This window comes from Stegostoma tigrinum, chromosome 17, assembly GCF_030684315.1.
Source record: "Stegostoma tigrinum isolate sSteTig4 chromosome 17, sSteTig4.hap1, whole genome shotgun sequence".
In the NCBI taxonomy this organism is placed as follows: Eukaryota; Metazoa; Chordata; class Chondrichthyes; order Orectolobiformes; family Stegostomatidae; genus Stegostoma; species Stegostoma tigrinum.
This window is the reverse complement of record NC_081370.1, coordinates 32,890,180-32,903,858: the sequence shown is the minus strand read 5'-3', so window position 1 is coordinate 32,903,858 and position 13,679 is coordinate 32,890,180. Positions and strand designations below refer to the sequence as shown.

Genomic DNA, 13,679 nt, shown 5'->3' with positions numbered 1-13,679 from the left:
TTTTTAAGTAGTTTCCTCAGTGTTCAGTACCTTTTTTCAGATTTATCTGGATACCAACAGACCACAAGGTAAAAAGCAAAGCTCCTAGTGTCTCACTTCTTTTGGTCCTCACTGACCCTATGCCCTTGATGCTGTGTAGACCCGTCTCTCTGACTGGATCCTTTGGTTCCATGAGCAATAGCCAATGACAGTCAGAGTGTTAGAATGTGAGCTGAATTTCTGTACCCTGGGTTCATTTTCATTTGCAACAAGGCCTGCGCCCCAGTTGTGGCATGCCCTGCCATCCCCATATTTGCTGATCATGAGGCGCTGATGTGGAATCTGCCTTTCTGATTTTGTTTCTGGTTGAGACTAGAGCTTTGACAAATGAACTGTAATGTGGTGGTGGGAACACTGCCATTGTCAGGAAGTTTCTTACCTGTTACTGAAACTCAGGAAAAAGAACTGGCATCAACTACAACAACTGTCACATCAGCAGGTCAGTGAGATGAAGATTCTACCACAGGTTCTTTGATAACATCTCTTCCAGTACAGCTTCAGAGTTTACCTCCTGCAAAGTTGTCACTGAGAGTGAGTCATTCTACAGTTTCTTTGTTCTTACCTTCCCTCCTGACCTCCTTTCACAGTGTGTGAGAGTGTAACTGTGGCTGAGACTGATTGATTGTGAGCGAGTGATTAAGTGAGATGGGGAATGAACTGGGTACACATACACGGGCAGCTGAGTATGGGGGCATGCACTCTCCCTTTCTTCCTCCATCCCCAAAACTCAATCCACGAACCAGGCAGACAGAGGAGCTGGAAAGCAACCTGCTTCTAAACTTCATTTCCTAATACGTTCTTCTGAGGCCGAGCCAGCAAGACTGTGCACCACAAGAAGTGATTACAAGGTCAGTGTTAGTTAATCTGCAGCACTGAAAAAATCATGTATATGAATGATTTGGGTGTGAACATAGGACGTACGGACATAGAATTAAGGTAAGAGGGGAAAGACTTAAAAGGGACCTAAGGGGCAACTTCTTTCACACAGACGGTGCATGCATGGAATGAGCTGACAGATGAAGTGGTGAAGGCTGTTACAATTACAACTTTAGAAGGCATCTGGAGTGGTACATGAATAGGAAGAGTTTAGAAGGATATGGGCCAAATGCTGACAAATGGGACTAGATTGATTTAGGGTATCTGGTCAGCATGGACAAGTTAGACTGAAGGGCCTGTTTCCATGCTGTATGAGTCTATAAACTCAAATTCTCAGCATGTTTGTCAGCATCTACAAAGAGAGAGACATAGGACAATAACATTTCCTCAGAAACTGTGCAGATCATAGACCTGTTTGGACTGATCTTTTTTTGGCTAAACCTAAGTTTCATTGAGTTTTCTCCAATGGATTCTCATTGTGAGTCTCAATAACATTTCTCATCGTGCCTTACCAACCACATCGCATTTGCCACCTGCCCTACCCCCATAGCCTCGCTTACATCTGATTCTATCCCCGTTTTACCACACACCATTCCCTGAACAACTCACCACTTACCAAATATTTGCTGAAAGACTCATATCTCTTCCACTTCTGCCATCTTTAAAAGGCCTCTGTGCACCCGGACAAGTGTCGGTAACCAGGTGTTATCCCTTACCTGGCAATGTAATGACACAGCAGCCACAGATCCACACTGCCCAAATTGATTTTCCTTTTCACTTGCTGCCTTTACTTGTGTCTGAGATGGCCCTGCAGCTAGTTTCCTATCCATCTTTTAGTGCCTCTGATCTCTGTAAATGCAAACAATGCCCAATTCAGTATCGTCATTGCAGAGCTTTTAATGTATGTATTCAGTATGAGTAACATATGTCTGTAATAATGCATTTATTAAAATATATGCATTACTTATTCCATATATCCAATATGTAAAGGAAAAATGAATGAGAGGGCTTTGATTTAAAATGATGTGCAAATGAAGCAAGGGAGATATGTGTTTTTCACACAGAGTAGTTAAAGTATCTAATGCACTACCTGGAAATGTGGATGAGGTAGGTTCAACGGAAGTATTAAAGACAGCATTGAAAAATTATTGGGATAGAAATGGAGTGTAGGGATATGGAGAAAACAGAGGAGATTGACACAAGGTAGTAGAAATGGTGCAGGTACAGTGGGCTGAATGGTTTTGTTCTGCACTGTAATAATTCTGTGTATTGTATCTTCAATAATAATTTAAAGTCCTTCAGTACAAGGTCCCCTATAATCTATGTTAACATCTCTTGATAAATTTATGTGTCTCAGGTTCAAATTTAGACATATTTACAGTTGAAGATTGGTTTTTCTTGAATCAGATTTTCATTTTGTACTGTGTGAGTGAGCAGCCTGAACCACTTTAATGTAAATGCTGTTTGATTGCAGCCGTTTACAAAAACAAAGCACTTCAGCATTCGAGATTGGCTAACCCTGCTTGATACAGATTGTGTTCCTAGCTAAATCTGAGTTTTATTTGATGAATATGAAAGATAAATATTAGATTAACAAAACTAATAGCCTTAAAACAAAGAGATTTACATTTAAGATCCAACTACTATTAGCTACTGGGACAATATTATGGTAATTGAAATAATGTGATGAGATTAAAAACACATTTTGTTAGATTTTCCAGTGGTTTGCTTGGCAAATACATTGCCTTGTGTGCTACTCAACCATTTACACAGGGAGGTGTCAGCTTTAATTCTGCTGTATGTTCTGTTATTTAGTTTCAGTTTGGTGTGACTGTAGGAACTCAACAAATAACATCTATCCTTTGAAGTCGAGTGGGCCGGTGGTGGGAAGAGAGGAACGAGGGCAAGTTCCCCAATCATATGCCAGCGGCATTGGCCACAACACATACATGTGTGGATAATAAAATGTGAGGCTGGATGAACACAGCAGGCCAAGCAGCATCTCAGGAGCACAATAGCTGACGTTTCGGGCCTAGACCCTTCATCAGAGAGGGGGATGGGGGGAGGGAACTGGAATAAATAGGGAGAGAGGGGGAGGCGGACCGAAGATGGAGAGTAAAGAAGATAGGTGGAGAGAGTGTAGGTGGGGAGGTAGGGAGGGGATCGGTCAGTCCAGGGAAGACGGACAGGTCAAGGAGGTGGATACAACGCATTATCCTCCGACACTTCCGCCATTTACAATCCGACCCCACCACCCAAGACATTTTTCCATCCCCACCCCTGTCTGCTTTCCGGAGAGACCACTCTCTCCGTGACTCCCTTGTTCGCTCCACACTGCCCTCCAACCCCACCACACCCGGCACCTTCCCCTGCAACCGCAGGAAATGCTACACTTGTCCCCACACCTCCTCCCTCACCCCCATCCCAGGCCCCAAGATGACATTCCACATTAAGCAGAGGTTCACCTGCACATCTGCCAATGTGGTATACTGCATCCACTGTACCCGGTGCGGCTTTCTCTACATTGGGGAAACCAAGCGGAGGCTTGGGGACCGCTTTGCAGAACACCTCCGCTCAGTTCGCAACAAACAACTGCACCTCCCAGTCGCAAACCATTTCCACTCCCCCTCCCATTCTCTTGATGACATGTCCATCATGGGCCTCCTGCACTGCCACAATGATGCCACCCGAAGGTTGCAGGAACAGCAACTCATATTCCGCCTGGGAACCCTGCAGCCATATGGTATCAATGTGGACTTCACCAGTTTCAAAATCTCCCCTTCCCCCACTGCATCCCTAAACCAGCCCAGTTCATCCCCTCCCCCCACTGCACCACACAACCAGCCCAGCTCTTCCCCCCCACCCACTGCATCCCAAAACCAGTCCAACCTGTCTCTGCCTCCCTAACCGGTTTTTCCTCTCACCCATCCCTTCCTCCCACCCCAAGCCGCACCCCCAGCTACCTACTAACCTCATCCCACCTCCTTGACCTGTCCGTCTTCCCTGGACTGACCTATCCCCTCCCTACCTCCCCACCCACACCTTCTCCACCTATCTTCTTTACTCTCCATCTTCGGTCCGCCTCCCCCTCTCTCCCTATTTATTCCAGTTCCCTCCCCCCATCCCCCTCTCTGATGAAGGGTCTAGGCCCGAAACGTCAGCTTTTGTGCTCCTGAGATGCTGCTTGGCCTGCTGTGTTCATCCAGCCTCACATTTTATTATCAAGGAGGTGGGATGAGGTTAGTAGGTAGCGGGGGGTGCGGCTTGGGGTGGGAGGAAGGGATGGGTGAGAGGAAGAACCGGTTAGGGAGGCAGAGACAGGTTGGACTGGTTTTGGGATGCAGTGGGTGGGGGGGAAGAGCTGGGCTGGTTGTGTGGTGCAGTGGGGGGAGGGGACGAACTGGGCTGGTTGAGGGATGCAGTAGGGGAAGGGGAGATTTTGAAACTGGTGAAGTCCACATACATGTGTGGATATTGGATGTGGATCCTCCCTGTGACAGTGTTAATCGATAACTGAGCAATGCATTCCTCTGCCTGCAATTTTAGCTGAGGCGCCAATTCCTTCGACATAACAAAGTTAACGGCCACCTAAAATGTGATGATATTCTTCTGTGCCCATGATTACAGGTGGCATCCTTCCTTGCCTTCCTTAATTTCCCTAAAACATCTGATGCACTTGATCATATTACCCTGATCTACCATCTCCTGGGCTATTTGATCCATGTCATTTCCCTTTGCGGTTGAACTCCTTCTAGTGTGAATTCAGCTAATGTAATTGTTGAAAGGTCTTCCCTTCCTGCCACTGCACTAGCATTTACACTCTGGCTAGAAGTTTATCTTTGGCCCTTTTTAAGCCTCATCAACTTTCTGGCCAATACAATGTGATTTGCAGGCATGAGTATAAGTTTGCTTTTAAATGCTGTGACACATAGCATCGCCTTGACTTCACAACCAACACTGTAATCTTTTGTCACTCTTCAGGCAGGTTTTAATTAATAGCAGGTCTGTGAACTTTCAGGTGCGAAATCCTCCCACAGGTTGCCAAGGTAATTGTTGAGCAAAGAAAACCAGGTGAGCCAGCAAGAATGAAACCAGGCAGCAAGTCCTTAACCATTCAACAGCTAACCCTGCACAAAGTTTTGAATTTAATTGTCAGACCAATAATATTACAGAATGACCTGCTCCTTCATACAGCTGCAGGAAATAGGGAAAAGGAAACAGGGCAGAAGATAAATATACATATAAGCACATAACTTTCTGACATAACCTGTGCCTCGTGGGCCTCACCTGATTAGTAACCTATATGGGTGCACTTCCTTTCTAAAGACCTCCACCTCTCTACTTTTCTGTTGGAGAGTGATTTTAAAGAGGAGTCTCAATTCCATGTTTAGTATCACAGAACTGTTTTTATTCAGTTGTCCTTTACCACACATGTGGGAGAGGCCAGAGACTGCTCCAAATCAGGCTTTCACATGGAGACCAGTTGCCCTCTTAATAACAGCTCAAATCAGAGGAGAGGTCTTCAGGCCACTCCAGCTTGCCCAATAAAATACATAATTTTTATACTCTTTGCATAACAATAATTACATGCAACATTGTCATTGTTCCACCCACTAATCTGTACATCCAATTCTGTAAACACTTGATCAATGATGGACATTCCTACGGACAACCCTAGGTTCTCCCATCATCTCATGATGTTTATCGTACATCTTTATCATTAATCCTTGGGATCTTACATTCCAATCCTTGCAGTTATTACAGGAGATACAAAACAATGCTAATTTCTACTCACTGCTGTAAAATTCAGAATATCGGTTCTTATATAAAGTTGTATGGTTACACCTATTGTTAAAATTCTTTAGCCAATCAGTTGTGTGCGGCTTCTTTCTAACCTGTCCTTGGAATATCAAACCAACACTGCCCCTGTACTTTGTAGGTGCAATAATAACTCCTTCTATTCACATGCTGTCTGTATGTGTGTTTTATACAGGAGATTGCTTCTAAGATTTATTGTCCCTACTGTAAATATTTCTACATTATTTTCCTTAATAAGATAACAGCTATTCAAATTCTATTGGTAGGACAGACACTCAATCACTTTCCCAACTCAAGAATCTTCCCTGAATTCCTAATATTTCGTATAATATCTCTGTCCTTCCACCGCAACCCCTCCACCCACCACCAATTTTGATCTTTGGGATGTAACAATTTATTCAAAATATCATTATCTAGGGTCACTTATTTAGGTTGTGAAGCTGCCATTGCTTAGTTTCTCAAATTCAAGCTGGCACTCTTTAGAGGTCATCTGCTTTACCCGTTTGGGGTAAGGTGAAACCAATGAGATTGGTTTAAAGGAATTCAACAGAATCTTAAAATTATGTGTAAATTGCATTTCTTAATTTATCCATATTCAATTACCTAAAGAATCGCTGTTGTTGTGGTATCATGCTTCTAATTCATGATAAACTACAAACTTCAGACTGTCTGTTCCCAAACATCTCTTATCAGACTGCCTCTTCCAGATGCCTGTCCCTGTGAGTTTGTACAAATCTTTGTGTTTTAATTAGTAAGATTCTTTGTTCTCTCTGTTATGTTGGTTTATCTTATTCTAAAAGCTACCATCGTTCTAACTTATGATCTAACCCTTATGCTGAACCAAAGTTATTTTTGTTACTGCGACAGAAATCTTCTCTGCCAATTTTATGCCAACTGAAACATTCACAACCAGCTGTTTTGTGCCACTTCTGGCCATGGGCTGACCCAATAAGGTTCCATAAAATTCATTTTTTCAAAAAAAGTATCTGATCAGACTTTTATTTCTCCTTTGTTGGCTAATAGTCTACTGTCTTATACTACTTCTATTCTCTTCTTTTCCTCCTTTGTTGAAATACCTTTAGATATTTGCCAAATTAATGGTATAATGTAAATGAAAATTGTGTGTTGAGAGGAACATCATATAAATATATAAGGAATTCACCCAATAATATCACCTACATTCTGGACTGGGATCTGCTCTGTTTATAATATAGGCGAATAATTTGCCCTCGCTGATTGCCTTAGCTGACACATTGAGAATAGTCACTTGGATGAAGTAGTGGAAAGATTTTGGTCATGATGGAACATTACCTTGGCATTGTTAGGATAAAGATACTTAGTGACAAGAAAAAGTGAAAATGGCACTGTTAGGATGCATTGTTTTACATAATTAGTTGGGCATTATTCTGGAGATTGAAATGAAGGAAAAACTGAAAATATTACTCCATTTGAGATTTTCTGCTTTAATTAAAAATGCAGTATATTTTGAAGTCTCATTCACAGATGCAAAATGAATGATTGGTCTGTAAAAAGTTAGCTGCATGCTATGGTTTGATTTATACCACGTGAGAGATGATAAACACCTGGAGGTGAAGCCTTTGGCATTCTCCAAATCAAACTGTCATGAACGTGATTATGAAAAAGAAAAGCTCTATAAAATCATAGGAAAAACGTGAGAAAAAAATCAATGGCAAGTTGTGCCCTATTTAAGATCCTGTTTAAGCTCTGTCAGTCTAGCCTTCTTGGACTATCAACTTACTCTTATATCTGTATATTGCTGCTCCTGTCATGTATTGTCAAATCTCTCAAGCACAGCTTTACCACATCAAAACTGAAACTGTTTTCCCAAAAAACATTCAGGAAACTCTGATTAAAAGGTGCCAAATCATCATTTACTTGCTCTGAAATTTTGTTGTTTGTTAATTAAACTACTTGTTTTCTTTAATACTGAGGTCCATTTCATGAGTCTTTGCTTCAAGTGCAGTGTCATTCAAAGTGAGTGTGCATTTGGTGAAGAAATCTGTGCTAGTTTTGTGTGGCATTTTTGCCTTAAAAAATTGAACCTGATACCCTCCCTGAATAATTCTCTGATCCATCTTCCATAATCTTGCCTTCCAACACCTAGACATTTTCTTTAATTCATTCATGGATATGGGCATTGTTGGCGGGGCCAGGATTCATTGTCCAATTCTTGTCCTTGAGAAGATCATAGTGAGCCATCCCTTGAATTGCTGCAGTCACTTTGTTGTAGGTAGACCCACAATGCTTTTAGGAAGGAAATTCCAGAACTCAGTGACACTGAAGGAACAGCAAGATATTTCCAAGTCAGGATGTGTGGCTTGAAAGGGAACTTGCGGGTAATGTTGTGCCATTGATCTGCTGCCCTTCTGTTTCTAGAGAGAAGTGGTCACGGGTTTGGAAAGTGCTGCCCATGCTATATGATATCAAATCATTGCCATTTCTTGATGTATTGTTACTTACCCTTGCCATTTATCATTCTCCTTTCCATTTTTTAAGGCTGTCATAAGGTTCATAGATTCTCCTCACTCCCTACTGTTTCCTCATTGATCATGCATCGGTCTTGACAGCTAGTGTTTAGAGTATTAACCAATAGTATATCACAGATAAACCAATATGATTCTGATATGGATAACACAGTGTGGAGCTGGAGGAACACAGCAGGCCAGGCAGCGTTAGAGGACCAGGAAAACTGACATTTTGGGCCGGGATCCTTCTTCAGAAATGGGTTCCTTCAGAAATAAGAAGGGTCCTGACCCGAAATGTCAGCTTTCCTGCTCCTCTGATGCTGCCTGGCCTGCTGTTATCTCTGACTCCAGCATCTGCAGTTCTTACTATTTCTGTTGATCCTGATATGATTGTCTTCCATACTCACTTTCCAGCGTGGTTAACTTTGTAGCCATCAGATGGAAACCTGGTTGATATTTCTTTCTTGATCCACATTTTCTTGTGTACTTATTCTCAGTAATTCCCAGCATTTAATAGGTAGATATTTTTCAATTCTCCATACAAAGTAATCCCGTTAATTGTTGCAGGAATAAACCAAATGGCTGCATTTAACCAAAGCTCTCTCTCTGATTATACCAAAGTTGACTAGAATAAGGAACAAATCTGGGACTTAGAAACAACTTGTATATGACAAACATCAAAACGGGATAAAGAAACTAGAAACACTCAGCAGATCTGCCAACACCTGCACAGACAGTAACACAGTTGATATTTCAGGTCAATGACCTTCCATTGGAACTGGAAATAATTAGCAATATAACAGGATTTGTGCAAGTACAGAAGCCAAAGGAAATGGAGTTGCAGTAGGGGAAGAACAAAAGTCAAAGTTTTCAATAGAATGGAGTGAAATCTTTCTTCCTATCACATGATTTCCATCTTGTTCTTCCTCTTCTTCCCCACATCGTTCATCTCCACCACTCTCCTTGCCTCTGTACTTGCCCAGGCCCTGATACATCACTAACGTTTTCCACTTATGATCAAACTCATCAGATGTTATTTCAGTTTTCTCTTTCCACAAATACTGCAAGACTTACAGTGTATTTCGTACATTTTCAGATTTTATCTCGGATTTTCCATTATCTTTAGTATTTGCTTTTTGCAAGGAATAAGAGTTTTTGTCCATCAGTTTTATTTTCATTGATTTATATTTGCCCAATAATTAATAGACAAGAGGAACCTAAAGACTGAAACAGCCTTTGATTTTAGATAGTCTCCGAAGTTCTCACAATTTCTCTTGTGATTTACCCCGGTGTCTAAAGCTGTATCAAAAGGTTGTGCTGTTACCTTGCAACTGTCTGTCTGTTATTCTGTACATAATAGTGTTAATACCGGGATTGAATCACTTTTTATTTGCTCTTCATTGACAGAAACTATCAGCTCAATTAGAGTAAAATTTTACTAATGTAGTTTTATGTTATGAATCTCAGGTTCCCTAAAAAACTTAGAATGTTCTGGCGAAGAAGTGGCAGTTTCTTAATTTTATCACATTTTTCCCAAAAGAGATATCTGGCAGCAATTGAGCTGCATTTTTCAACTGTTTTTCAAATCTTATTGCACCAGGGAGTGGAACGTATTGTGTACTCCTAACAATATGAGATGCATTAAGGAAGTCCATATCTAATCAAAACATATTTAGTGCTTGTTATTTGACCTCTTCATGTTAACTATGCATGGAATCCAGTAGTAATTTTATTACTACACCCTTGGGTCAAAATCTTGAAACTAGTAAGCCACAATAAAAGTTAGCTTGCAATTGTTTTTCCACACTTGGCTACAGCAGAATTTCCAGTTTAGTGACGTTGTCAGATCAGGTTTCCCGTGAACTTGAAATAGCAAGTAAACAAAAAAACCCCCAAAAAACTTAAAATCAGGAGCAAACCCAAAAACACAGCTGGTCTGGCCGCATCTGTGGAGAGGAAACAGAGTTAATGTTTTGGATTCAGTGACCCTTTCTCAGAAATGTTTTGAAGAAGGCTCGCTGGAACCAAAAAGTTAACTTTACTTTCTCTCTGGTTGAATTATATTGGTACATAGATGGAAACAGATATTGTAAATGATACACTAGTTCTGACTCATTCCAGCCAAGCAGTAGCCTGTAGCTAAACAATGTCTCCAAATGGGAGTTGGTCATATTTAAATGTATTAACTTATCATTAATTGTTTTCAAATTATTCATATACATCTTGTTAATACTTTGGAAGCATCCATGAAAAGAAAGTTTAATGTTTCCTTTCGAAACATATCAAACATACAAAGGAATACCTCCATTATTACAATTAACGTGATCAGTAAGGGCAGTGACTGCTAGGCCTCCTGAGTTTCTCCAGTAATTTTTGTTTTTGATTTTGATGTAATCCATGATTTACTTAGACTTTGTAACCTTTTTGCCTGATTTCTTCTGTGGAGAATGAAGCAGAAGAGAGGAAAGAGAAGGTCCAAGATTGGAGGAAAAATGCAGTGTTGCAACTCAGTGGTAACTTATGTAGATTGTGCCCCACATTTCCTTTGTATGTTGATGAATTGCACTTGTCCCTAAATATACATATATTATATATATGGTATTGTAATTCTTTTCAGATGACTATATTTATGGTTTCATTACACATTACAAACACTGACTAGAGCAATTCATTCTTCATAGTGTGTTCTTGATGGTTATATAGTTGTCAAGGTTTGAGCCATTACTTAAGGGAGCAAATCAAATGAATCTTTTTTTTAATCTCTCACTTTCAGCCTTTGTCTTTCCCATCATTCCCTTTACCGTCCCTTACTAATGTTGATATAAAGTCCATTGTTCAGTTGGGCCTTTTCATGCACCTCCAATGTTCTGCTTTTAAGATCTGTATCAGAGAATTTGTATTTTGCCAGTTGTTGACATTAGCATGTATGGAAGGCACCAGAGCATCTAATATTGACTATGCACTTTGTTTGCAGAACTATAATTGATTCATTTGTTGTATTTTTCTTGGCAGTGAATAGATTGGTTGGAGTTTGTTGGCGTATTATAGTTTGCATAACTTCCAGCATCAGTGTGCCAAATGTACCTTGCAAACTGTTCTCCCTCATTATACAAAATCAAAATTATTTTGCATTTAATTGCTGAGACTAAAACCTGTCATGACACATTTAAAGCATTTCATCAATTTCTCCTATCTCAAAGGGACTGAATGAAGGTCATTGAACTGTGTTACTTGAAGTTACCCCTAAGTCAATTCACCGGTTGAATTATATCGGTTCGTAGATGGAAACAGATATTGTAAATGATATGCTAGTTGTGACTCATTCCAGCCAAGCAGTGGCCTATAGCTAAACAAAGTCTCCAAGTGGGAGTTGGTCAAATTTTAAATGTATTAACTCATCATTAATTGTTTTCAAATTATTCATATACATCTTGTAAATACTTTCGAACCGTCTATGACAAGAAAGCTTAATGTTTGCTTTCGAAACATATCAATGCAAAGAAATACCTCGGTGATTACAATTAATGTGATCAGCAATGGCAGTGGCTTAGTTCCAACAGAAAACCCTGATTCCCCCTCTAGTGTTTGGATGAATGCAGTACAAGGCTTTGGCTCATCACCTGGATTTTCATAAAAAGAGAAAATCTCTAATTCTCGTACCTACTAGTTGCCAGTTAGAGGAAAGAAAAAATTGGCAGAAGCTAGGAAGCCAACAGCGATCCAGATGCCACTGGCCTGCAAATCTGCGAAAGAAATTTGGTGTATTCCAACACCACTTTTAGCAAAATGAAAAATTAATTTGTGGTAATTAACTGTTAGAAGAAACATTCTGAAAGAAACTGCCAAAAAGAAAAACAGCCTGATGGCATTTTGTGAGTTTCAAATTGACCAATGCTGGCTTGTGATAGAGTTAATATTTTGAGAACAAAAAAGCTGCATTGACGAAAGGAAGAAATAAGGAGAATGTTTCCAGGAAAGAATGCGTATGATTCCATTATCTCTTTGCTTTTGATATCACAACAGTTTCTACATAACATTATGAAGCAACTCAATTATTCCTAGTGTTTAAAACAAAGATAAATGTAAAGTAATGTTGCTGGTGCTAACAAATTCATGCTTATGCCATTCATTTGATATTTTAGCAGAGTTCTTAACCAATTTAAGTTGGAAAGTAAATGTTTGCTAATTTCAGGACAGGTACTATCTGACATAAAATAGTAGCTTTAAAAAGGGACAGAAAGTTTGAAGGAAATCTTATTTATGTTGTGTTCTGTTAATGTAAAAAGGGGATATAAGTTCCAAAAGAACATTTCAAACTTTCAGCTCGACAGAGGTGATAGTGGTTTGCTAGCACTACTCGGTGAGTGTCGTTGAAGATGGCAGTTGCTCCATCAATACTAAAGGAGGGTTGTAATGCTAGGCTGGCTTCCTAGTAGATTTTAACTTAAAGAATGCTTGTTACTAATATTGTGTAGTACCCACATAACTCAAAAACAGGTGGTTCCATGCTTGCATTGCTCTGGATTAGCTCTGTTGGGTGGAGAACCTAGATTAGGGCTTTGACAATGTGGTAGGAAATTACATTTATTTAGAAGAAGTACATGCATTTCTTTGGAAAAAGACAACACTGAATACTTTCCGTGGATAGTACTTTCCATAGATGTTCCACCTCTTTAAGAAAATATTTATTGTACACAACTGTAATATAGATATCCTATACTATACATAATTATGTTAATTATCATTTTTATGTTACTGGCTGGGATTATGCTATGTAATTCATACATGATTAAATTGTTTATGAATTAAAAGACCATTTTTAACACTAAAATATTGTGAAATGATTTACTCTTTACATTTTACTCTTTACTAGAACAATGGAATGATTAAACTGGCATACCTTGATCTAACAACATTGGAATTTTTCCTCTGGCAGTGTACTTTCAACACTTGGGTGATTGTATTACCTATCATGCATACAGTTAAGTAGCTGTAGTCAAGCAGTATATTACAACATATAATGGCTGCAATTGTTCTGGCATCAGTGTGAAAATATTTTGCTTAATGTACCCAATATTTCCATTGTGCCTGTGCTTTCTCTTTAGCCATTATACTGACTATGTTTCAAAATACTGACCTGAAGATAAATGCATTGTCAAACACTTGAAGTCACTCCTACAGTGTGTACAGGATCATTTCAGTGACTTTACTGGAGACGATAGCAATGAGAATTTAAACACATCCTTATTTCTTGGTGCGTTGTTGTCCAGTGAGTACATGTGGAATATATTGGAAATTGTTGATTATGAAAGCAGATTTGAGACATTCCATTATGTCATGTTGTTAAATAAATGAGCTGTTTATTCACAGAAGAACAGATTTGAAAATTAGAGAAGCTGTCCTAAACTTGCTTCTGACCACACTTGAACCACGTAATGAATAGTAGAGTACCGTGTATGC

The 13,679-nt window shown here is 39.7% G+C and overlaps 1 protein-coding gene across 13 annotated transcripts in view; it reads left to right on the top strand.

Moving 5' to 3' along the window:
- sox6 (SRY-box transcription factor 6) overlaps nt 1-13,679 on the top strand; it is a 624,359-nt gene that overhangs the window by 277,042 nt on the left and 333,638 nt on the right. The window contains exon 1 of one of the 13 annotated variants that reach the window (XM_048545914.1): nt 13,104-13,200. The exons of the other annotated variants lie outside the window; for them this stretch is intronic. Coding sequence (XP_048401871.1) covers nt 13,192-13,200 — 9 coding nt within the window. The 5' untranslated portion in view covers nt 13,104-13,191. Of the gene's footprint in view, nt 1-13,103; nt 13,201-13,679 lie in introns of those variants that run through there. 13 annotated transcript variants of the gene reach the window in all.